This window comes from Mycena indigotica (genome assembly GCF_014461135.1).
Source record: "Mycena indigotica strain 171206Taipei chromosome Unknown Mind.scaff0018, whole genome shotgun sequence".
NCBI lineage: Eukaryota > Fungi > Basidiomycota > Agaricomycetes > Agaricales > Mycenaceae > Mycena > Mycena indigotica.
In genome coordinates, this window is record NW_023503017.1 from 1,067,286 (window position 1) to 1,091,913 (window position 24,628).

General features: G+C 52.6%; 2 protein-coding genes across 2 annotated transcripts; one reads left to right on the forward strand and one right to left on the reverse strand.

Moving 5' to 3' along the window:
• Window positions 1–9,483: 9,483 nt before the first annotated feature.
• MIND_01417700 (MFS general substrate transporter) lies at window positions 9,484–10,579 on the reverse strand (the record flags this gene model as incomplete). Its single annotated transcript, XM_037370568.1, has 6 exons — window positions 9,484–9,571; window positions 9,617–9,914; window positions 9,967–10,111; window positions 10,169–10,305; window positions 10,356–10,381; window positions 10,428–10,579. 6 exons carry the CDS (start codon window positions 10,577–10,579, stop codon window positions 9,484–9,486), a joined length of 846 nt encoding a protein of 281 aa, XP_037213160.1.
• A 450-nt stretch (window positions 10,580–11,029) lies between these two features.
• Window positions 11,030–13,019, forward strand: MIND_01417800 (Acyl-CoA dehydrogenase NM domain-like protein; the record flags this gene model as incomplete). The annotated part of the gene is made up of 8 exons (XM_037370569.1): window positions 11,030–11,156; window positions 11,209–11,404; window positions 11,458–11,577; window positions 11,625–11,777; window positions 11,824–12,261; window positions 12,303–12,369; window positions 12,429–12,483; window positions 12,532–13,019. The coding sequence occupies 8 exons, from the start codon at window positions 11,030–11,032 to the stop codon at window positions 13,017–13,019; spliced, it is 1,644 nt and encodes a 547-aa protein (XP_037213161.1).
• Between the last annotated feature and the right edge of the window lie 11,609 nt (window positions 13,020–24,628).

Here is a 24,628-nt window from a genome sequence, read left to right on the forward strand (position 1 = left end):
GAGGGGCGGAGTTCCTGGCGAAGGCCCGGCCAGGCGTTGCGAGACAGTACTGCCAGCGCGTATCTCCTCCGAGGGGCGGAACGAGGTGTAGAAGATGCGGTCACCATCTTCAAGCTGACCATCGTCATCGTCGTCGTCGGAGTCCGGCGTCAGATCAGGCAGGCCGGAGTCGTCACCGGAGACGGAATCGTCTCCGTCATCAGACCCAGAAAGGTCCATGGCGCAGACCGAGGGGAACGGGCCGGAGCGGAGACGCTTCTGAAGCGACCGGAGTCGCCGCAACTCGGTCCGTTCGACCCGCTCTTCCTCACGGCAGGTCGAGCAATTGCAGGGGGCACCGTGTCATCTTGACCTCCTTGGTTTCCCAATTGATCTCTGGGTTATGTTTCCGCAACCAGGAATACCCCAGGATGAGGTCTTGCTTGCCAAGATGGGTGACGGCCAGCTGAACTCGTTCGGCATGGCCTTTGTAGCGCAGGACCAAGTCCGCGATCTGTTTGATGGAGCCAGCGTCATTGGGGGTGCCATCGACATTGAAAACCGGAATCGGCTGATCGAGGGTGCGGACCGGAATGCCATTCCGAGCAACATAGTTCGTGTCAATGAAGTCGGAGGTGGCACCACAGTCGACAAGCCCAGAGAGTGAGAGCTTCAGCGCTGGTGGTGGACTCGAGCTCTAACGGGAGGTGGAGGGAGTTCGCCCCAGGGGCAGCGGCAACGGTGTACTGCTTGGGCAGTTTCTTTTCCCAGGCAGTGAGGCGGCGGAGGACGATGACCGGAGTCGCGGGCGGAGTCGGAGACGGAGTCGAGACGGGGGCAGGAGAGGGTGTGTCTTTCGTTTCGGGCTCATTGTAGGGCAAGGAACTGCATTCATCATACAAAGAGGCAAAACGATTTATAGACGCCGAACGAGGGCACACCAGTCACTCGTCGCGGGGGACAAAATCCTCTCCGGCCATCGACTCCGCTGCCGTCTCCGGCAGGGCAGCTGTGTCCGTGTAGCGGGCGATCAACTCCGCTAACATCTCGTCACCGAGTTGTTGGATCACCTCGTCGAGGATGTCCATTGAGCGGACATCGGCGGGGAGGAGGCAATCCCGGGCGAGATGGTTTGGGTCGCCGCACCTGAAGCAGGCGCGACGAGGGGCACCCCGAGCCCTGGTGCGATCCAACTCCATAGGGACAGGAGCTGGGCGCGGAGCGGGGCGCGGGCCGCGGGTGGCACGACCGGAGCCACCGGGCGGAAAGGGGCCGGAGCCGGGATGATGCGGTTGACCGGAAACGGAGTCCGAATCAAACCGCCAGGCGTCTTGGGGGGCGGCTGACTTGATCAGCTTGGCCCGGACCAGGGCCTCGTATTGACGGAAGGCCCGGGTGCGCCAGCTAAGGTAATCCCGGAGGTCCGGGGGTCGTTCGAGGACGTGATTCCGTTATTGATCAGGGGGTCAAGTCCGTGGCGGAACTTGGTCACCTTGACCAGCGCGTCTTCGAATCCGGCGAGGTCCATCAGGTCCTCGAAGTCGTCGGTGTACTGGTAGACATCCTTTGTACCCATGTGATAGGCGGAAGTCTCCAGCTTGGAGAGAGCGTGATCTTGCTCATTCTCCTCGACGAACCGGAGTCGAAACTCGGAAACGAACGAGCCCCAGGACGGAAACGGAAACGGGGCTTTGCTTCCGTGGCGCTCCGCCCATTGCTGGCGGGTCCTTCTGCCATAAACGACATGGCATAGCGGACAGCCTTTTCCTCGCTCGCCTCTCCGTTGACCACGAAGGCCTCAGGGGCAAGGCGGGCGTAGGTGCGGACCGCGTAGAAGGAACGCGGCCCGCGTTCCCGGTCGCCGTTGAAGGTGACGGGGGGTTTGGTCGCAAGACCAATTTTGGCGAGGTTGATGTCGCCAAAAAGGGCTTCGAGTCGCCCTGGACCGGAGTCGGAGTCGGAATCGACGTCTCCGGCGATGGTGTTTGGGGTCCGCCAGCATTATTAGCGGCGGCAGCGGCAGCGGAAGCCTGGTTGGTGAGTAAAGCAAGGGCCTCAGTTAGGCTATCGATTTTCGCCTCGAGTGAGTCCAGCCGGGCGTCTGCGGTAGGAGTGACTCCGGACGGCATGACGGGTGCGGGGACCACAGGAGTAGAGGAGGAGGGGACAAGTGGCAGGGGCGGTGACGAGGGCGGAACGGACTCGTACTCGAGCCTGAGTCAGCGCCGAACCTGGCAATCTTGTCCGGTTGATCCCGTAGAGAGTTTCTTCTGCTGTAAGGGCAACCCCGGAGGCCTGAGATCAAGGTCCTAGCAGGGGAGGATCCAAAGCGTGAACATTGGTAAGCGAATACAAATGAAGCTGACCTAGCAGGGGAGGATCCAAAGAGAAGAAACTCTAAGGGTCCGCCTGCTAGGTAGCTGACTATATACTGCTTGTCCGTAGCTGCCGCTGTCGGGCACAGAAGGCTTGGGCGGCGTCGCAGGCGAGGTCCCAGGGCGACCGTCGGGAGGGCGTTGACGGATCGGTGATTGTGCGGGGCGAGATGGAGGGCCGGACCGGAGACGGAACCGGAGTCGGACCGGAATCGGAGGCGTCTCCGAGGGGCCGAAAGGGAGGTTCCCCTGACAATGGCCCAAGGCCATGAATCGGGCACACTCATCCCCCTGGCCCCCCGTGGCCCGGCGGCCTGACCCAAACCGTGACAAAACCTAAGTTTAAAAAATCCAGGTCTTTCTTCACGATAAATGACCAGATACTAGTATTGTACTATTTTGTTCAATTCGGCCGGATCACCGCTTTTTTTATAGAGTCCAAAGCCGCCGAAAAGCCTGAAAAATCAAGAAAACATCACTCCCGGTGTTTCCGAACATCAGGTGTGACCGTGACATGCTGAATTGACTGAAATAGTACAGTATCTCCTATATTTGTCTCCACACTCTTCTTGTGTCCTAATAAATCTCAGCTTAAACTCATATACAAATGTGACATATATCTGACAGTGTTACTCCAGGATTTCCTTTGGGATATCTATTTTGGTCTTTAACCATTCATAGGGTCTGGTTTGGAAATTTTTACTCAGTTAGCAAACCTATTTAATAAAAGGCTCTTCAGACACCTGTTTTTAAACGGTTTTTTTAAAGTTTACCTTGGCCAAGATTACCAAAATGAAACAATTTTGCCATTTTGGGACAGGTTTTTAACCAAATTGTGTGCTTAGTAAAACTGAGATTTGTATCAAGTACCATAAACAAGTTCAATCTAAGGCCATTGATGATACTGTTCTTGGTTAATCCACAATATTATGAATAAGTGAGATATCACGGTGAATATCCAGAACATCGCTGTATAGGGCATGCAGACTTTGTGCAGACCTTGAGATTTGATAGCCTTAGAAATTCACACACACGCTGACACATATAGTTTTCCACAAAAAAAAGCAACATTTGACGCTGGGGCATACTTATAGTTGGAGTAAGTATATCCATTACACTTTCTGTGTCTCTACAGCCATACTGTATCAGGCTCAAATATTTTATATGTAGAACCCCCCCCCCCCAATGGCCTGATCCGAATCTTAAACCCTTGAATCATATACTCCAACCCTAAGTTATCACTGAACTGCTCGATATTATTTTCCAGGATACTAGTACTAGGTTGTGTCTGACCACTTTCAAACCATCCAAAAGTCCTTCATTTTAGTGTTGGAAGTAACATTTCTGTATTACAAAAATACCAAGAAACAAGAAATATAGAAGTAGCATTTCAGTATGCTTCAAGTCCAATCTCACGCTCAAACGTCTCCCAAAGGCCCTCCGCTTCCAATACTTTATTAACCACATGCGCCGAGGGTTCAGGGATCCCGTCACTTGCCGCTGCAACAATGTGCGCCAACTGAGCCAGCGCGCCGGGCTTGGAGCCGGAGGGCGTTTTGAACGGCATCATTGCACCAACGGAGGCCGGGCCGAGCACAAGAAAGTGCATCTCCATGCGGCCCGCCGCCCGGCGAACGCGGCCCGTCTGCCAGTTCTCGATCGGGCCGTCCGGAGTAGTGGATATTGCTTCAGCCTGTGTTGGCCCGACGACGGTGAAAGCAGTGCCGCGAAGGAGGAACTGCGCGTCGTCGCCGCAGTAGTCCTTCTGATGCGCCAGGATCTGCTGTGCCGCTAGCCGGCGCCGGTGAGCATCGTAGGCCGTACGCATTAAGGCGCGCTGGAAGGCGAGGTCGCGCGCGGGCCGAGGTCTGATCCTGGGCTGCAGGTCAGGCATGGCCGTGACCCGGCGAGGAAAGGAAATGTGGACATACTGTTGCGCTGGTCGCGTGCCTCGGCACATTCTGTGCGGTGACCATCAGCCCAGTCTGTCGCCTGGCAGGCAGTAGAGCAGTAGAGCATTGCGAGACACCCCCCGCAGCGCTTGAATCGCTCCTTAAAAGCTACATGGCAGCACTGTGGCTGAATCAAAATTCTGTGCATGAATGTCGGGGAGAGAGACCTTAGCATTGTCACACCCTCTGAGCCGTAAATTGGGCACTTCCTTCGCTCTGTATTTCTGTAATAGCTCAAATCGCTGGTCCACAAGTGACACAAGATCACGCCACAAGGCAAGATGCTCTGACGTTAGATGATCCTCCACGGAGTGCTGATCAAAATCCATGCCTCCATGGACTGAGCGGTGGAGTGCCGGGAGAACAGATGCGTAAGCAGAGGAAACGGGGAGAATTTCTTGCAAGAAAATTGACATATTCTCGTCGATTTCAGCCGCGCCGTCTGCGTTGTCCTTCGAATCCGCAAGTCGCCGGAAGACACGACCGGCTGAGACGACCGCAGTGAGCAGCCCTCTGTGGAGCGCCTGCCGCCACGACACGGGTCACATGTTTCTCGAATGACACTAGTGAGGAGCGCGAACAGGCCGTTGGAGATCGTGATGTCGAGGCGAAATATACCATTGGCGCGTATTGTAACAGCGACGAGTGTGGGGAGGATGTCGGGGGCTGCGAGTAAGGCCGCGCGGAGGTGCGGGTTACAGTACTCAGACTGGTCGGTCGCACCAAAGATGAGTAGAGTCGCGGGGGTGTATAGCGACATCATATCCGGCATGTGTGGAGAAGGCATGGCCTCGCACGTGTTCCTCCACTGCGCCACAGCAGCAGCGACGAAGTTCCTAGGGCCTCCAACGCCGCGGATAAGCTCGGTCAGCCACTCTGGTCCCGCCTGCTGTATGCTGAACAGCGTGGTGGCCGAGAAACTTGGGATGCCGTGCTGATCGGGGGCGTGGGCCAACGCTTTCCAGGCGCGCCCCATGAACTGGAAAAACCCGGGAGTCCGATGCATCATATGTTGAAGGTCTGTCTGCCGCGTTATGTCGAGCAGCTGAAACAGAAGCTCTACCGCGGCGGCGTAGAAGGGAGACGGCGGAGGAGTGGATACACAGTGAAGATGGGAGGGGGGGTGTGGGTGGGCGATGTCGAGGAACTGTAGCCATGGCCAGATATTCCCCCAAAGCTGCAGGACCGCGGCAAGCGGAATAGGATTGTGAATGCTAAGAATGGACTCAAAGGCTCGCAACGAGACAAGTGTACGAGTGTACACTGATTCCAGCTCATCCACAGGCAACGCGTCGAGTGTTTCTAGAGAGGGTATGCGACTTGGCTCTAGTGCGCTGTAGAACACGAATGCAAGCAGAATCTTGACACTGTCTTGCACCTTGTCGTTCGCTATTGCCTCAGCGAGAAAGACCAGTTGCTGTGTAGAGCCCTGAAGGGCATCCAATGCTTTTTCCTGAATCATTTCACTGGTTAGATATTGGCAAAAAAGTAGTTGACGAACACGCAGATTGACGGGTAGCTTGCGCAGGGTCACCGGTGCGAAGTTGGGGTGGATGGACATGGTGGTTTGGAGAAAGTGTGCCAATCGCGGCGTCACAATCAGTGACACAGTGACGCCGCGCCACGGGTGATCATGATCTGACCTGGGGCTCAAATGGGCGTTTAGTTTCCTTTTGTCAGACTAGAAAAGGTTCGAAGAAATATTCGGTACTAGTAGATACCCCATTAACATGCTCCATGAAATTGTGCTTTTGTCTGTGGAGGAATGTCCGAATGACAGCCTGAGTGGCAGCGGTGCATAAGCAGCATAATGTTAACTCAGCTGTACTTTTGAAGTATATGGTCTCCGGAACCCATGGTATCTGTTCTTGCACAATCAAAGGTCCACCGGAGATTATATTCTAATTCGATTCTTTTTGACATTGAATTCACTTCAAGTTTTTGTAGTATGCCTTACAGTACATATGTGGGCACTTCTAGAATACTAGATCCGTTGTAATATCACCCTAAAAAAAGATACATGCAGTCTCAGTACCACGTAGAGCTGCGCAGCAGATAAGGTCTGCCCAGCGGTAAAAAGCCGGGCAGTGGAGCGTGCGAATAGTAGGTCACGTTGGGGGACAGTGGTGCGGTTTGGACAGGGTGAGGAAGAGCATAAGGGGAATATTGCAGGTGGCTATCGTGATGGGAATATGCTCGGATGGGCGTCTGTCGCTCGACCGTTCTGCCACGCTCCCATGGACTTGACACGGGCGTGGCGCCTGCGGCGTAGACACCAGCGAAGGACGTGTATGACGGGTAGGGAGTCTGAGGGGGGATCCGAGGCACGGTTGAGGGAGCAACACATTGAGGACGCGCTGCCATTGGTGCTCTGAACCGAGTTGGGTAAGTTGGGCCAGGCCTAGGCAGTGGCGAGCGGTACTCTCTGCTATAGAGCGAGGGACTTGGCGACAAGCCATAGACCCGGATCGAGGATGGCGGGAGGGCGACAACCGGAGTAACGCCAGCACTCCCTAGCGGCCCGGGCTGCTCGTCTGACATGAAGTCCGAATCATCGGCGCTGTCGTAGTCGGAAGAGCCAAGATACTGCACATCGTCGTCAATATCCATAAGTGGGCCGAGCCACGGAGATCGTGAAGAGCTTGAATGTGATGCTCTTCCTTTCCGCTTGGATTTCGTTTTAGAGCGCGATAACTGCCCGCGAGAGGAATACTTGAATCTTGGTAGACGTTTTTCGAGCCTGTGAATATGCAGCGCATGAGAAGGTCTTGCTAAATTCTATCCGCGAATATGGCTCACCCATGCCAAGAGTCTCTGCGACTCATTTGGCTCTTCTTCTGTACATCGTCCAGCACGATCCAGGACCTTTCGCGGGCCCCGGACCCTGACTGATTTGCGCGTAAAGGCGAAACGGCAGGCGGTAATGTCGACAGGGAGCGAATTGCATTGGCGCGATGGGTGGAAGAGCGAGGATAGAGGTATTGCTTGGTCAACAGCGGGTCTGCGAGTGCGGCAGCAGACGGGAGCGGAAGCATGGGCGAGAAGTGTACGGCGGGCTCTCTTGCGCGCATTGGGGGCGGTTAGACGAGGGCCTCAACTTGAAGATGGCGGATATATATCACTTCAGCCGCCTGAAAGCATGGCATCGCCGCCTTCGCTCCAGAATGGAGTAAGCGAATGGAAGAGGGTCGGTGTCAGCTGTGAAAGACCGGGAAACGAAGGGTGTCGGCTAGGTTTGGCGCGGCCACCGCTGACCGCACTGAAAATCCTGTAGCGGCGTCGTTAGCACAACCCTGAAACAAGCGACAGAAAGGAAGAGGAGGAAACGCAAGATTAAGAGAGATGAAAACCACGCTGAATCTGCATGTCAGGTCCTTCACAGCCCAGCAAAGAAAAGAGGGAAGCATTCCCTTGTGCGTAATATTAACGACCGTGTCTGGGACGTGCTTTGGCCCAAAGAAGACAGGAAATCGAGGCGCACTGTAATTTCCGCGGTGCACACTGCACACGTTGTACTTCATGCCAAAGAGCAAAATCATGCGGCGGTAAATAAGGCGTCGAAAGGCGGAATATGGAGCTGTCTCGCAGGACGAAAGAGGACAAATGTGCAACGTTGGCATTTCGAAAAGTGAGGCCGGGTCACATCGTAACATCCTTCTTGCCATTCTTCCTCTTCTCCACCACACGACGATCACCCTTAACTTCCACTCTCGCAACGGCCTATCCCATCACATCCCCGACACAACTGCTAACGCACGCGGGAAGCGGGGTCAACTCCTCCCCTGACAAAAGCAAGTAAACCGAGGCATTTTCCCGTTACCACTGACCGACCTTGGTCTAGGCGATGCCCCCAGTCTTATGGTTGCTTAAAGGTACATAGAGAGTAACATAGGGAAGTGCCAGAGGATTCTGGAGGGTTACTCAAATGCTCGGGTGCGTTTGCTGGCCCCCTTCTTGGGCCACGTTGCTGACGCTCTCTGGTCCCTTCAGCCGTGGTTGACGTTAAGCGCAAGTAACCTTGGACAACACTTTGGACACGAGCGAAGGGAGAGATGTGATTTTGGACGGAAGACGAGCACGTCCTTCGAGGCATAGGTATGCGGCTTCTTCATATTTTTTGCTTACCTGTCCTCGCACAGGACCGCGCGAGGTCACCTTACGCGTTGGACCTTTGGTCAAGAGCGAGGGGTAGCAGCCATCGCGACTGCATAAGGACAATAAAGAGCCGTGGTCGACCCAAAGGCCGAACGCAAGCGGTTTCGCTGGTACATTCGCCCGCTTGTAGGAAACATTACGGTTCCTCCCAATAACTCCTACGACGGCAACGACGGTGTGTGAGGCAAACCTTTGATAATGTCTCCACTCGCTGAGCTCTTCATTTCAGTCGTAGCTTTGCCATTGCTCTCCTTGCTTTGGCTTGCCATATCGAAACATCTTTGCGCCATTTACCGAAGTCTATCTTGACCTCCAACCACTTAACAACTCCATGGCTCAAGCTCGACCTGTTTCTCGAGACTTCGATCGCTGCAATGTAATTACGAGTTTTCGCCTTCGCTTCGCTTCCAGAGCACACCTCCGTTGCGCTGGGATAGCAAATCGACACAATCGACACGAATATAGGCGTATAGCACATACGCGCCGTTGTACATCGAAATTTCCTCCGCCTTGACCATCCCGAACCAACTTCCAAATACTGTGGCGCCTGTTCCAATGCCTCTCGTCCTATCCACCTTTTTCCCCCAGTCGAAGGTGTGTCACGCGTGACCGTGACACATTTTCAAAGTGAATCCGAAAACTCTTCATCCCCGCCCTCTGTCCTTCCGACAACTGTACCTCGACCTGACAACTCATTCATACTCTTCATCCAAAAAATTTCTCGTCGAATTACGAACTTGAAGGCAGTTGTCGAACGCCTTTTCATATGGCGCTTGACTTCGTCGTGGGGAATGTGCGGAAACTTGCAAAATGCCAATTTTGCTCGTTGGTATGGCGGGGTGTTGGGGAAACCGGGCCAGGGCAGGGCTATGATGTTATTAGAGCAGCGTATGCTGTCCTAACACCATTGCAACGCAATTCTCAGTGCGAATATCGTAACCGAATGATATTTCGACTTACAACACTGGTTTGAAGGACATGGGAGGCATGGTGCTTGACGGCAAATAGCTGTATATAGAAAACTACCGCGCGACAGTCAGCAAAAGATGAATCATCGCAAGCGGACATTGCTTACTTGGAATAAACAGTCCCCAATAGGTAAATGCGATTCTACGGCAAATTAGATGAGGATTCAGGGACAGGAGGGCCGCTTACCCGGCACAACAGATCCAAAAAGGCACATCCATAAGGATGGCTTTCACGTCCGCCTCTTGTGGCCGCGGCTTTAGTCGCGTCCGCATAAGGAGATTTGCCATGATCAAGAGTGCGAGGTCCAGAAATGCTACCGTCCGCACAGCCCAGCCGAACCCCCATCGAGGAAACGTGTGGTTGAGAATGAGAGGGTAGACGACTGCGCCAATTGGCGCGCCAGAGAGGATGATTCCGACAGCAAGGCCGCGGCGGCGTTTGAAGTAGTGGGCGGCGATGGATATGCAGGGGAGGAACAGAATTCCTGTGAAACTTGTGAGTGGCGGAGACGCGGATGACGGTAATACTTGACGCACCCATTCCAAGCCCCATTCCGATACCCTGCGCGAGAAAGTTTTGGTAATAGTGGTGTGGTTTGGCGAGGGAGAGCAAGAGGTACGAGACGACATAAACAATACTGCCGCCCACCATCATGTGGCGGAAGTATCCATGGTCAAACAACTGGCGCATGAAGACTTTTGAGGAGACTAGATCCCATAAACAAGAAAGCGGACTCACCCGTCCGCTGACGAACGACAGCGCAAACAAGAGGAAAGCCTGAACCGAGCCTATCCAGGAGATATCGGACGGCGGGTGGTCGCTGAGGTAAATTCGCGTGTAATAGTCCTGGTACACCGCAAAAGATTGTATCGTTCCTGTTGCAGCCAAAGGTCAAGTTTGGCCCCGGTCACTTGTGAAAGCGCACCAAACGTGCAGAATGTGCCCATCATCCTGGAGAGTTTTCAGTCTCTGAGGTATTCAACCGCAAACCACATACGCGCCAGCCACGGTGAGCCACGCCGTGCGTCCGCCCTCCGGAAAGGTGATTTCGGGCGGCTTATCGGGCTCCTGCGGAGGTAGTGTTGGGGACATCTCTTTTTTGTTTGGGCCATTCACTTCATCCTCCTCCGGATGGATGGATGGGGCCATGAGTCGGGATCGTCAAGTAGGTGTGCGAGCTGGACATGATAAAAAAGAAGGTCCGTGTGACGTGATAGTCACATTTTCTCATGCTTAATCAATCTTCCCACGTTGCTTCCCTTTAGACGCCACGTCCATGACGGTGTTGATATTGACACCAACCGGGCCTTCTCTCTATAGGGATCATCGGTCGGGGCTTCTCCATCCATCCAGGAAGAACAATGGCCCGTGGGGCTCAATTGCGGGCCTCTTTCTTGAGGCCGGGCTGCTTGTGCTGGAAGTAGCCGGTGGATGCAGCGACGAGGAAACCTGATGGGCTCCCGTGGTAAGCAACTAGCTCGCGGGTTTCAGTTGCCACGCACGGTATTCAGCTCGCGCGGCGTGACCAAGTCTACTCTCATATTTAATATTAACTCACGCACGCATAGTTCTGCCCTCCCAATATTTTTCGATCCAAGCATGTCCATGCACCGCGAGTTGGGCAAGAGCAAGCTTTTCCGGGACGCGCTATCCGATTTCACGCTTCCAAGTCCCGAACGGCATCAAATCACCTTCAACCGTGCTGAAGCCATCGCCCGTTCTTCCAGTACGTTTGTCGTCTGGTGGGGATAAACCAAATACTCATATAGTAACCACAGACTACACGTTGAAGGACGTCTACGAGATATCGGAGCATTTCTGGCTCGGCGCCATCGACCCATTGGTGGTTATAGACGTCGCAGCATACTCGACAACGCTTATCCAGTTCAACCTCGCCACTGGAACGCTATCTGCGTGGGCACATCGCCCGGAAATAGCAGAGCTGTGTCGTCAGCTTCTCAACTGGGAAGTCTCGTCAGTCCTTCTCTCAACACTTCTCTAACGCATTCTGACCTTGTTTCCAAAAGCGGCCATTTCCTGCTCACGGAAGTCGCGCATGGACTTGACACGCAGAACATCGAAACCACGGCGACACAGCTTCCCGATGGTGGCTTCGACCTCCACACTCCACATCCTGGGGCCGCCAAGTAGGTCATCGGAGATTGCCGAACTTTCCATTTTTATCGCTTGCCAGGTTTATGCCTTGTACGACGCCTGTTGGTGGGATTCCCCGTGTTGCGGTGGTAATGGCGCGTCTAATTGCCAACGGAAAATTCCATGGTGTCCGGCCCTTCTTCGTCCCCCTCAACGATGGGAAAGGGACGATGAACCAGGGCATAACGAGTCGGTGCGGTATCCATTCTCTTGTGTCTAACACCTGTTTATGTTGTTAGACCCCTGCCTGATCGAGCGGGGACGCGTCCCATGGGAAACGGAATCACCACCTTCACCCACGTCCACCTTCCGGCCACTGCCTTTTTGGGCGACTGGGAAACTACGCTGCCTCCGCGAATCCACCTTCTCGCGAGCATCTGGCGACTCGGGATCGGCACGACAACCTTGGCAGGCCTCGCCATTCCCGCGCTTCGTGTTGCAGCCCATGTCACTGCTGACTTCGCCCGCCAGCGCCAAGTGACAGACTCCGGGGGGAAGACGGTGCCAATACTGTCATTTAGAACGACAGGGACGCCGATCGTGAAGGCGCTTGGCCAAGCCGCCATCCTGGAAGCGCTTTATCGAGAGCTGCGACCGTATTATGCGGCGGACCCGAAAACCCGGAAAGCACACGCTGACGGTCGACGTCATAAATATGCGCAACTTCGCTCTCGACGGTGTTCAAAACATTGGCGGTCCACCACTGGCGCGAAACAAGCATTGTCTTGACGGATCGTCTCGGCGCGCGAGGCCTCCTTCTCGAAAATCAATTGATGTCTCTTGAGGTAAGTATTCTTCTGGGACTAATGTCGTCGAGATAGCCATCGTTCTCATACCGTTCCAGGCAGAGCTTCGGGGGATGGCGATCGCCGAAGGAGATGTCCTCGTACTATGCATTCGTCAGTCACATTCCGGTTTGGCTTGAATGTACCCCTGATGGCCTCCAGGACTTGCAACGGAATATCTTTTGGGTCGATATGCCCTCCCGCCACCCCGGTACCCCGACAGCCCGCTGGCAAAACACGAAAAGGGAATCTACGACGAGATGCGCGACATCCTCGTCGCTCTCGGCAGCGACCACCGCTCGGCCGCGTTCAACAGCGCGCTCCTCCCACGCAGTGTGCCCCTCGTACTCGCGATTGGACAGCGCATGGCCTACGAGGCGGCTCTGGAGGCTGGTGTCCACTCTGCTTTCGTCCGGCTCTACGTCTCCTCAGCCGTCCTGCAGGACCTTGCGTGGTACACCGAGAATGGCCTGACCACACGCGTAGAGGCGATGAAAGCGGAAGAAAGCGCTATTACGGAGGCGCTCGACATAATGGAGGAGATGTTGGACAAGAATGGGTGTGCGCCGCTGCTGCATGCCCCGATATTGTCGCAGAGTGCTTGGACGGAGTGGGTTGACACGTTGCCCTTGCATCGATCGAAACTATAGTAGACCATCAGTATCACCAGCACTATATAGTAGACGTGGTACTCACTTGCCAGTGCGGAATCAGATGGGGGTCAAAAACGTTTTCAGTGAAGCGACGCAGGACTGCATCCCGAACGGTTGAGTTGGTGAACGCAGTGGAGAGAATGTATGCGACTGACGGGATCTGTATAGCGGGTGCTCTTGTTAATAACTGTTGCCGGGGTTGCGGGTGGACCAGGGGGCCCGGGGGACCCACCCTTTTCCAGTACAGGCGTCGCCCACAAGAAAGATCTGGAGCAGATAAGTCACAAGAGATAAGACCTCGCACGAAACACACACCTTGATATTCTGTCTTTTTGGCTCTTGGGAGGACATGACTCGGACGGAGAGTGAGATGAGGGGAACCAGACAGGAGGCGGGGATGTGACTGCTAGTGACGCCCGATTGGTCAGAGTATTGCGAAACGACCCGAGATTGCATTTGAAAGCCCAAGTATGTGAGAACCGATTCATGCGGACACAGCGAGAAGATCTAGCAACGCTCGACCAAGTAGGCTACCACTGTAACTTGACTCGGCAGAGTTTGAGGCGGTCGTTGCTGCGGCAGGTCGACAGTCGCCCAGCGAAGATGAGGTATTTTATGCTGGGGGTGGGTTCAGATCGATGAATGCTGGGTGCCCGCGCACGAGGGATAGTGGCAATCGGGAACAACCATCGCCTGGCCGAAAAAGGAAATCGTCATCATGTCCTTTTCCCGTGCGACCTCCATCATCCATGTCCGCCGTCTAGTTTACCAGCATGCGGCACACAGGCCGCTGTTCTTCGTCACATCCCTCGTAGACACTCCGTATGAACGGGCGTGTACAGAGCTCGGAGACCGATGACGTGGCGCCTTGGACTGGGAAGACGACGACGACAAGCAGGCAACGTGGGGTTATATCGTTGAGGGGGGTTATGCTGGGGCCTTTTGGAGGATGTTAGGAGACTTCGGCGGGCTTCACGGTGAGTTATGCACTGTCTAGTGTTGGTCCATACTCGCCTTCATTGCCCTTTTGCAGTCCAGGCCTCGCTTGAATTCCACCTCCACACGCGGGTTCTCTTTCCGTATACGCCCTCAAGTACATCTTGGAGCATTTATTCGTACGGGCTGTGGCATCCTGCAAGACCGGGACTATCGTTGTCGCTTGGCCGCCCACGACCGCCTCAGACTGTGCAGCGCGTTTGGCTAAAGACGCATACTTATGCGCCCTCAACGTGGATGTCGACCTTGGGGCGACTCTATGCAACATTGTGTATGACCCCAGGCGCGTTCTTCGGCTAGATTTTTTTGAATCGTCAGGCTCATTTCCTGCAGAATTCGCGAAAGCCAGCACTATCGCTCTATTCCTCCATCCTCTTTCTTCCCCAAACCGTCCTCTCCCTTCTTGGACTCCGATACGCGTCGTCTTCGATAGTTATATGCAGGCACGACACTGTTGTCGTCGCTTCTCGGCGCATATGGGTGGCCAAGCCCACAGGTCGCATAACTCCACTCCGCGTTTTACACCAAAAAGAATAGCTTGCCGCGCATCCTCTCATATGCCTATATTGCCCTCCACCGCTCTGCAGGGAATCTACGGCATCATTCTCGACTTCGCCAATGCGGTCCTCCTCCCGCATCCCGTAGCGCCGTCCGTGGCTAGTTTCTGGCCGCGAAAACATACTCCTCGTGCATTGGAGGTCCTTGACTTCTGCCAGAACGACATATGGTCCCCGAAAGACTTCCTCCGCCACTTTGTTGTCCACGAGGCGCCGAGGCAGCTCATACACTTTCTTTGCCGCCCACAGCCTTTTCCTACGCAAACCACGACTTTCCCGACTATAATTTTTGTCCATCCACCACGGCAATTTGCTCTGGGCCCATTTCGCGGCTCCCTTCTCGAGCTCGTCGTCCCCTTCCTCGACTTCTTCGTTCTGTCAAACTTTTCCGTCATATCCATGCTCGTTAACGTGAAAGCGGGTTGGAGGAAGACATTAGCACTCTGCAGCACTGATGCTAGATCTTGACGCCACCAATGTGGACCGCAGATGTCGCAGAGAACCATCATATCACATATCGCTTTTTCCAGCGGTCTTGACCTCTCGCCTCTCAGCCAACGACTTTCCCGATGACGATTTGGGCTAATGGAACAAGCGCTTTTGTCCCGCCACCGTTCTCCGGACTTGTTCTTGATGTCGTTCCTCCGTTCCTCGACATATAACTTCCTTCCACCTTACTCTCATCCGCCTCCCCGATATGACACCACCATACGACACAGGACGCTCTTGTACTCAAGATGAACACTCAAATGCGCACAAACCTGTTCCGTTCCGTCTTTCGACGGCCATATGGCGACCGAATACGAATTCGCCCAGGAAGCCTTTCGAGCGCACACAAACGACCTCTCCGACATCACATGGTGCTCTTCTGTCGCGCGCACTTGTCCGAGCACAATTGTGTCTGCCAAATTCGAGTCTCCGGATACCCTTCCTCCTCCCCACCGCCATATCACATTATTCTGCGCCCTTTTTTGCCTCCAAACTCTGGGTCGCGCATGCTCCGTGGCACCAACACACGGAGTAACCATGTCTGGAGTGGCAATTAGTGCGCTTACCTCTCTTCGTCGATAACTCCGCCGGTAGAAGCTTCGCCTCGTTTCGGCTCTCCATCCATCGTTACCATCGACTTGCTTAGCAGCAATACTTCGCTGTACTCCCCGCCCAAGACCACGAGGGATGTTATGGCCCTGTTCCGACTTTGCCTCCCGGACCAGACGATGAGCGCTGTCTTCATTCGTTTTTCGCGCACTTGTGCTGTATGTGGAGAATAAGCCAAATACATCGTCCAGGACCAATGTCAACGGTAGCCTTTTGTCAGCTTGAAGAAGCCGTGTTGCGACGCTTCTAAATATGGGGGCGCGATGCTATCTCAGATGACGAATGCTGAAGGTTGTCTGGATTGACATGGGGTCGAGGGGGAGAGTGGGTTTTGGATGTCTGCTTTGGGGCTCGCTGTCTTGCTTGAAGCGAATGGGACATATAGGTACTGAGTCTTCTTTATACCCATATCTACCCCATACATATCTCTAACGATACTATATGGCGACGATCTTCTACATATTCATCCTGGTCTCAGGCTTATTTTCGGCTTGTTTTTGCCACACATATCATTCCCTTGTCCTGGACACGTACAACGTCGGCCCTCCTCTTTATAGTTTAGATGCGGACCGTGTCCATCAAGACAGTGTCGACGTCGCCGCGCTCTTCATGATAAGATGAATAGATTACCGCAATCGATATCCAAGGGGGTATCAGAAAAAAAATAACCGGAACATACGTTGGACTTTTTGTTTAAGCCCTTCCAGGGGACCCACCGACCGTGACTGTGACGTGACATTACCATATTAGGAAGGTAATTCACACAGTCATGTGATCTGATAGCATCAAACTCAGTCAGTCCCCTGAATTTCCAAGAACATTAATAGAAACATAGACTTCTAGCTATATATATATCTTGCAGACAAAGTCCTGATATAGTCATTGGCTTACAAATCTCACTCCAGAGTACAGATATCCATCCCCATATGGTCTGATTTGTCACAATGTTCCATCTGATGATGAGATACTGAAAAATAACCACTTGTGAGATTGTTGATACTTAATTATGGATGTATAGTGCACCAAACAGTACTTGTAACCCATCCTAAGACAATTTTGACTTACCATTTCAGCCAAAAAGTTTCTACCAAAAAATTTTTTTAAGGGTCCGGAGGGGGGACCGACCGACCATCCCGGTTGTCACTTTTTGACACGTGACACCCCCTTGTCGATATCCCTTCGATGGGTCCGAGTCGAATGTGTTTTGTGCGAAGCGGCGGCATAACTGCAGCCCGAATGGTTGACGTTGATGAACCGCGCGGAGACTAGTATGCGACGTACGGGACCTGTATATTGAGAGCTGTCGTTAATCCCGGTTGTCGGGGCTGCAGCAGGAGGACCTACACTTTTCCGGTACCATCGTCGCCCACGAGGATGATCTTCAGATGATTAGGCACAATAGGCAATACCATGCACGAGACCGATACCCTGATATTCCATGTTTCTTGCTCTTGAGACATGACGCACAGGTGAGATGAGGGGAAGCAGAAAGGGATGCGACTGCCAGTGACGAGTGAATCGTGATGCCGATATCGATTTGTCAGAGAGTAGCGTGGCGAAGGGACTCGGGAGGGCATTGGAAAGCCAGCGTATGTGAGTGCATTGATGAGCCCCCAGCGAGTACGTCTAGCAAGTATAGTCGAGCAAGATGGGCTACTTCTGGCTACCTGGAGCAATAGCTTGAGCGGGTCGTCGCCACAGAGGGCGCGCAGTCGTCTAGTGAGAATGAAGTACGGTATGCCGGGAGTCAGTTCGGATTTATGAATGCGCCGTCGCTGGTGCACGCGCGCGAGGAATGGTGGCACTCGGGAACAACCGTCGCCTATCCCTATTGGATTATCATTTGACCCCCCCTGGGATGGCTGTGCTGCATACCCTCATTGCCTAATCCGGTAAACAAAGGATTTTCACATACATATCATTACCCTATTTGGACATTTCAGGATCTTCGCCCAGGGATCATAGCCTAAAGTGGAAGGTACCCTGACTTTCACAAGGGTCCCTAGATTAAGGGTCCCACATATGGACCCTAGCTTAAGTGATGACCTCTCGCACTATACAACTACTGATTTTTTTAACAAAGTCATGCCTACTAAATTCAGGGTTTGTTTGGTATGTAAACAGAGCCCAGGTACTATTTGGCTTTCATCATTAGCCAAACATCCACTGGCTTGTTGGCCAGATGTTTTATTCTTCAGTGTATCATCTAGTGATCGCCTTGGGGTGAGCCCTAGGTTATGCGCTCCGCTCTCAACTATATCCTGAGCTTGCCTAGCTCAGGGTTTATTTGGCTGGTAAACAGAGCCCAGGTACTATTTGGCTTTCATCAATAACCCAACGTTCACTTGCCACTTTGAAGACATTCTGACATCTTATTATCTGGAAGTCTATGACCCAAGATCTGCTGGCTGTCTTGAAGTGAACCCTAGATTAAGAATATGCCTCTGCTTTCTTGGCTAGGCTTCCCTAGCTCAGGGTTTGTTTGGCTGGTAAACAGAGCCCAGGTACTATTTGGCTTTCATCAATAGCCAAACATCACTTGGTATGTTGCTGACATGTCTAGTTCCTAACCCTGCCCGCATGAAGTCCACTATATTCGGATTAAAACAAGTTTACAACACTTCTAGGAGTATATAAGGGTTTTGATTTCACAACCCTAAGAAAACATGGAATGCATCCTTGTAAATACATTGACCATGAAAGCAAGAGGTGAATTTCTGCTTTGGCATTAATTTTGATATCTTCTTTACCACAGCCTTCTCAGCACACAAATGAAAGTCATCAATCTTCACAGTCTTGGTCACCTCCTTCTCCTTGTCCATATCATGGGTGAGTAGGTAGTCCCTAGTCTGGACAATAACTAGCTGCTCAAGCTTGAAGCAGCTCGAGTCAACAATGTCCAAAAAAGCCTCAGCACAGGTCAACTCATAAGGCTTGAGTTTTTTTGATTCCAGGCACCATTGGCATGATTTCCTATGCAAACTGTGCAACTGCCCCCCAGGCCTGCTCGGTAGTTGTAGGCCATGCGCTTCTACATTTGAGTTCACTTGAATCAAGGTTTATAACACCTCTGCCCCAAGTATCCAAGAATCGCAGGCAAGTTGGCAAGGATATCCAGAGTATGATTGCAATCGCAAGTTAAGAATGTGAGAGTGATTCGAGTTAGAACAGGAAGGTGATGGAGGACTGACAGATGATCAACTGGCAATGGGTTTATATTCACCAGGTGAATGACTATTGTTGTCAATCTTGTCAACCCAGAGCTTTCAAATATCCTGGTGAATGAAAGCGGCATGTCCCATGCACAACAGTAAAGCCCCTTGCAGTTCTGGCTTCATAGCCAGAGTCCAGGCTAGCAACAGCCCTGTGGTGTCATCTACCAGCGATATCTTTCTATAAAGAAGTGGGAGTGTATCTTGTTTGACAACACTGGAAACCGTGCAACAGGTCGCAAGGTCTCTGGCTCGGCAGAAACAAAGGATTTCTTGAGGCACTACCTCCAAAAAGCTGACAATTCCAATTTGACTAGTGTCACAATTTGTCACATGATTTGTCATAAAATTCCAGCTGAGCTGAAATTTTGTGACACAGTCACAATATGTCACAAAGTCAGCTGAGCTGAAATTTAATCCCCCTCGAAGCCCTGATTATGAATAACAGTTATTATTCATTAAATTATTTGTCTATACTCAGAACAACACAAAAACAGACTGTTCCAATAGTGTCAAGATTAGCTGGTAGTATTATGGATTGCAGAGATGATACTATAGGAAGACGGGCTGGTGGAGTAGATATAGGAATACAAGCACATCCACACCTCACGGGCTGCGCCCGTTCGGTTGTCGAGGCGGGCGAGGTGAAAATGTTGAGCTGGTAGTATTATGGATTGCAGAGATGATACTATAGGAAGACGGGCTGGTGGAGTGGATATAGGAATACAAGCACATCCACACCTCACGGGCTGCGCCCGTTCGGTTGTCGGCGAGGCCGGGCCGAGCGAGGTGGCAGGAATGCTTGACTGGGGGTATTCTGTTGCTCACTGGTCCTAGACCCTGGCGTAACCGAAATTTCAGCTCAGCTGAAATTTTAAACTAGGGTCCGGTGGCTGTTGGGATGTCGACAACCCGGCAGTTATTTGTTCGGAGCAAATAGTACCTGGGTACTATTGACTGTTATTTGGCCTGATTGGGAAGACGGTGAGATGTAAAGATGCGAAATTGAGAATAAATGAGTATATTTGCAGAGCGACGCGAGGGGAGGTGCGAGGCCGGGGGCGAGCGAGGGGGTGAGTGTATATAATCTGGTGTTCTGTGAAAATGTTGAGCTGGTAGTATTATGGATTGCAGAGATGATACTATAGGAAGACGGGCTGGTGGAGTGGATATAGGAATACAAGCACATCCACACCTCACGGGCTGCGGCCGTTCGGTTGTCGAGGCGGGCGAGGTGAAAATGTTGAGCTGGTAGTATTATGGATTGCAGAGATGATACTATAGGAAGACGGGCTGGTGGAGTGGATATAGGAATACAAGCACATCCACACCTCACGGGCTGCGGACGTTCGGTTGTCGAGGGGGGGGAGGTGAAAATGTTGAGCTGGTAGTATTATGGATTGCAGAGATGATACTATAGGAAGACGGGCTGGTGGAGTGGATATAGGAATACAAGCACATCCACACCTCACGGGCTGCGCCCGTTTGGTTGTTGAGGCGGGGCGAGGTGAAAATGTTGAGCTGGTAGTATTATGGATTGCAGAGATGATACTATAGGAAGACGGGCTGGTGGAGTGGATATAGGAATACAAGCACATCCACACCCTCACGGGCTGCGGCCGTTCGGTTGTCGGTGAGGCCGAGCGAGGTGGCAGGAATGCTTGACTGGGGGTATTCTGTTGCTCACTGGTCCTAGACCCTGGCGTAACCGAAATTTCAGCTCAGCTGAAATTTTAAACTAGGGTCCGGTGGCTGTTGGGATGTCGACAACCCGGCAGTTATTTGTTCGGAGCAAATAGTACCTGGGTACTATTGACTGTTATTTGGCCTGATTGGGAAGACGGTGAGATGTAAAGATGCGAAATTGAGAATAAATGAGTATATTTGCAGAGCGACGCGAGGCGGAGGTGCGAGGCCGGGGCCGAACGAGGGGGGTGAGTGTATATAATCTGGTGTTCTGTGAAAATGTTGAGCTGGTAGTATTATGGATTGCAGAGATGATACTATAGGAAGACGGGCTGGTGGAGTGGATATAGGAATACAAGCACATCCACACCTCACGGGCTGCGCCCGTTCGGTTGTCGAGGCTGGGCGAGGTGAAAATGTTGAGCTGGTAGTATTATGGATTGCAGAGATGATACTATAGGAAGACGGGCTGGTGGAGTGGATATAGGAATACAAGCACATCCACACCTCACGGGCTGCGCCCGTTCGGTTGTCGGCGAGGCCGGGGCCGAGCGAGGTGGCAGGAATGCTTGACTGGGGGTATTCTGTTGCTCACTGGTCCTAGACCCTGGCGTAACCGAAATTTCAGCTCAGCTGAAATTTTAAACTAGGGTCCGGTGACTGTTGGGATGTCGACAACCCGGCAGTTATTTGTTCGGAGCAAATAGTACCTGGGTACTATTGACTGTTATTTGGCCTGATTGGGAAGACGGTGAGATGTAAAGATGCGAAATTGAGAATAAATGAGTATATTTGCAGAGCGACGCGAGGCGGGAGGTGCGAGGCCGGGGCCGAGCGAGGGGGGTGAGTGTATATAATCTGGTGTTCTGTGAAAATGTTGAGCTGGTAGTATTATGGATTGCAGAGATGATACTATAGGAAGACGGGCTGGTGGAGTGGATATAGGAATACAAGCACATCCACACCTCACGGGCTGCGCCCGTTCGGTTGTCGAGGGGGGGAGGTGAAAATGTTGAGCTGGTAGTATTATGGATTGCAGAGATGATACTATAGGAAGACGGGCTGGTGGAGTGGATATAGGAATACAAGCACATCCACACCTCACGGGCTGCGCCCGTTCGGTTGTCGAGGCGGGGCGAGGTGAAAATGTTGAGCTGGTAGTATTATGGATTGCAGAGATGATACTATAGGAAGACGGGCTGGTGGAGTGGATATAGGAATACAAGACATCCACACCTCACGGGCTGCGCCCGTTCGGTTGTCGAGGCGGGGCGAGGTGAAAATGTTGAGCTGGTAGTATTATGGATTGCGGAGATGATACTATAGGAAGACGGGCTGGTGGAGTGGATATAGGAATACAAGCACATCCACACCTCACGGCTGCGCCCGTTCGGTTGTCGGCGAGGCCGGGCCGAGCGAGGTGGCAGGAATGCTTGACTGGGGGTATTCTGTTGCTCACTGGTCCTAGACCCTGGCGTAACCGAAATTTCAGCTCAGCTGAAATTTTAAACTAGGGTCCGGTGGCTGTTGGGATGTCGACAACCCGGCAGTTATTTGTTCGGAGCAAATAGTACCTGGGTACTATTGACTGTTATTTGGCCTGATTGGGAAGACGGTGAGATGTAAAGATGCGAAATTGAGAATAAATGAGTATATTTGCAGAGCGACGCGAGGCGGAGGTGCGAGGCCGGGCCGAGCGAGGGGGTGAGTGTATATAATCTGGTGTTCTGTGAAAATGTTGAGCTGGTAGTATTATGGATTGCGGAGATGATACTATAGGAAGACGGGCTGGTGGAGTGGATATAGGAATACAAGCACATCCACACCTCACGGGCTGCGCCCGTTCGGTTGTCGGCGAGGCCGGGCCGAGCGAGGTGGCAGGAATGCTTGACTGGGGGTATTCTGTTGCTCACTGGTCCTAGACCCTGGCGTAACCGAAATTTCAGCTCAGCTGAAATTTTAAACTAGGGTCCGGTGGCTGTTGGGATGTCGACAACCCGGCAGTTATTTGTTCGGAGCAAATAGTACCTGGGTACTATTGACTGTTATTTGGCCTGATTGGGAAGACGGTGAGATGTAAAGATGCGAAATTGAGAATAAATGAGTATATTTGCAGAGCGACGCGAGGGGAGGTGCGAGGCGGGGCCGAGCGAGGGGGTGAGTGTATATAATCTGGTGTTCTGTGAAAATGTTGAGCTGGTAGTATTATGGATTGCAGAGATGATACTATAGGAAGACGGGCTGGTGGAGTGGATATAGGAATACAAGCACATCCACACCTCACGGGCTGCGCCCGTTCGGTTGTCGAGGCGGGGCGAGGTGAAAATGTTGAGCTGGTAGTATTATGGATTGCAGAGATGATACTATAGGAAGACGGGCTGGTGGAGTGGATATAGGAATACAAGCACATCCATACCTCACGGGGTCGAGGCGGGCGAGGTGAAAATGTTGAGCTGGTAGTATTATGGATTGCAGAGATGATACTATAGGAAGACGGGCTGGTGGAGTGGATATAGGAATACAAGCACATCCACACCTCACGGGCTGCGCCCGTTCGGTTGTCGAGGCGGGCGAGGTGAAAATGTTGAGCTGGTAGTATTATGGATTGCAGAGATGATACTATAGGAAGACGGGCTGGTGGAGTGGATATAGGAATACGAGCACATCCACACCTCACGGGCTGCGCCCGTTCGGTTGTCGGCGAGGCCAGGGCCGAGCGAGGTGGCAGGAATGCTTGACTGGGGGTATTCTGTTGCTCACTGGTCCTAGACCCTGGCGGAACCGAAATTTCAGCTCAGCTGAAATTTTAAACTAGGGTCCGGTGGCTGTTGGGATGTCGACAACCCGGCAGTTATTTGTTCGGAGCAAATAGTACCTGGGTACTATTGACTGTTATTTGGCCTGATTGGGAAGACGGTGAGATGTAAAGATGCGAAATTGAGAATAAATGAGTATATTTGCAGAGCGACGCGAGGCGGAGGTGCGAGGCCGGGGCCGAGCGAGGGGGGTGAGTGTATATAATCTGGTGTTCTGTGAAAATGTTGAGCTGGTAGTATTATGGATTGCAGAGATGATACTATAGGAAGACGGGCTGGTGGAGTGGATATAGGAATACAAGCACATCCACACCTCACGGGCTGCGCCCGTTCGGTTGTCGGCGAGGCCGGGCCGAGCGAGGTGGCAGGAATGCTTGACTGGGGGTATTCTGTTGCTCACTGGTCCTAGACCCTGGCGTAACCGAAATTTCAGCTCAGCTGAAATTTTAAACTAGGTCCGGTGGCTGTTGGGATGTCGACAACCCGGCAGTTATTTGTTCGGAGCAAATAGTACCTGGGTACTATTGACTGTTATTTGGCCTGATTGGGAAGACGGTGAGATGTAAAGATGCGAAATTGAGAATAAATGAGTATATTTGCAGAGCGACGCGAGGCGGAGGTGCGAGGCCGGGCGGAGCGAGGGGGTGAGTGTATATAATCTGGTGTTCTGTGAAAATGTTGAGCTGGTAGTATTATGGATTGCAGAGATGATACTATAGGAAGACGGGCTGGTGGAGTGGATATAGGAATACAAGCACATCCACACCTCACGGGCTGCGCCCGTTCGGTTGTCGGCGAGGCCGGGGCCGAGCGAGGTGGCAGGAATGCTTGACTGGGGGTATTCTGTTGCTCACTGGTCCTAGACCCTGGCGTAACCGAAATTTCAGCTCAGCTGAAATTTTAAACTAGGGTCCGGTGGCTGTTGGGATGTCGACAACCCGGCAGTTATTTGTTCGGAGCAAATAGTACCTGGGTACTATTGACTGTTATTTGGCCTGATTGGGAAGACGGTGAGATGTAAAGATGCGAAATTGAGAATAAATGAGTATATTTGCAGAGCGACGCGAGGGGGGTGCGAGGCCGGGGCCGAGCGAGGGGGGTGAGTGTATATAATCTGGTGTTCTGTGAAAATGTTGAGCTGGTAGTATTATGGATTGCAGAGATGATACTATAGGAAGACGGGCTGGTGGAGTGGATATAGGAATACAAGCACATCCACACCTCACAGGCTGCGCCCGTTC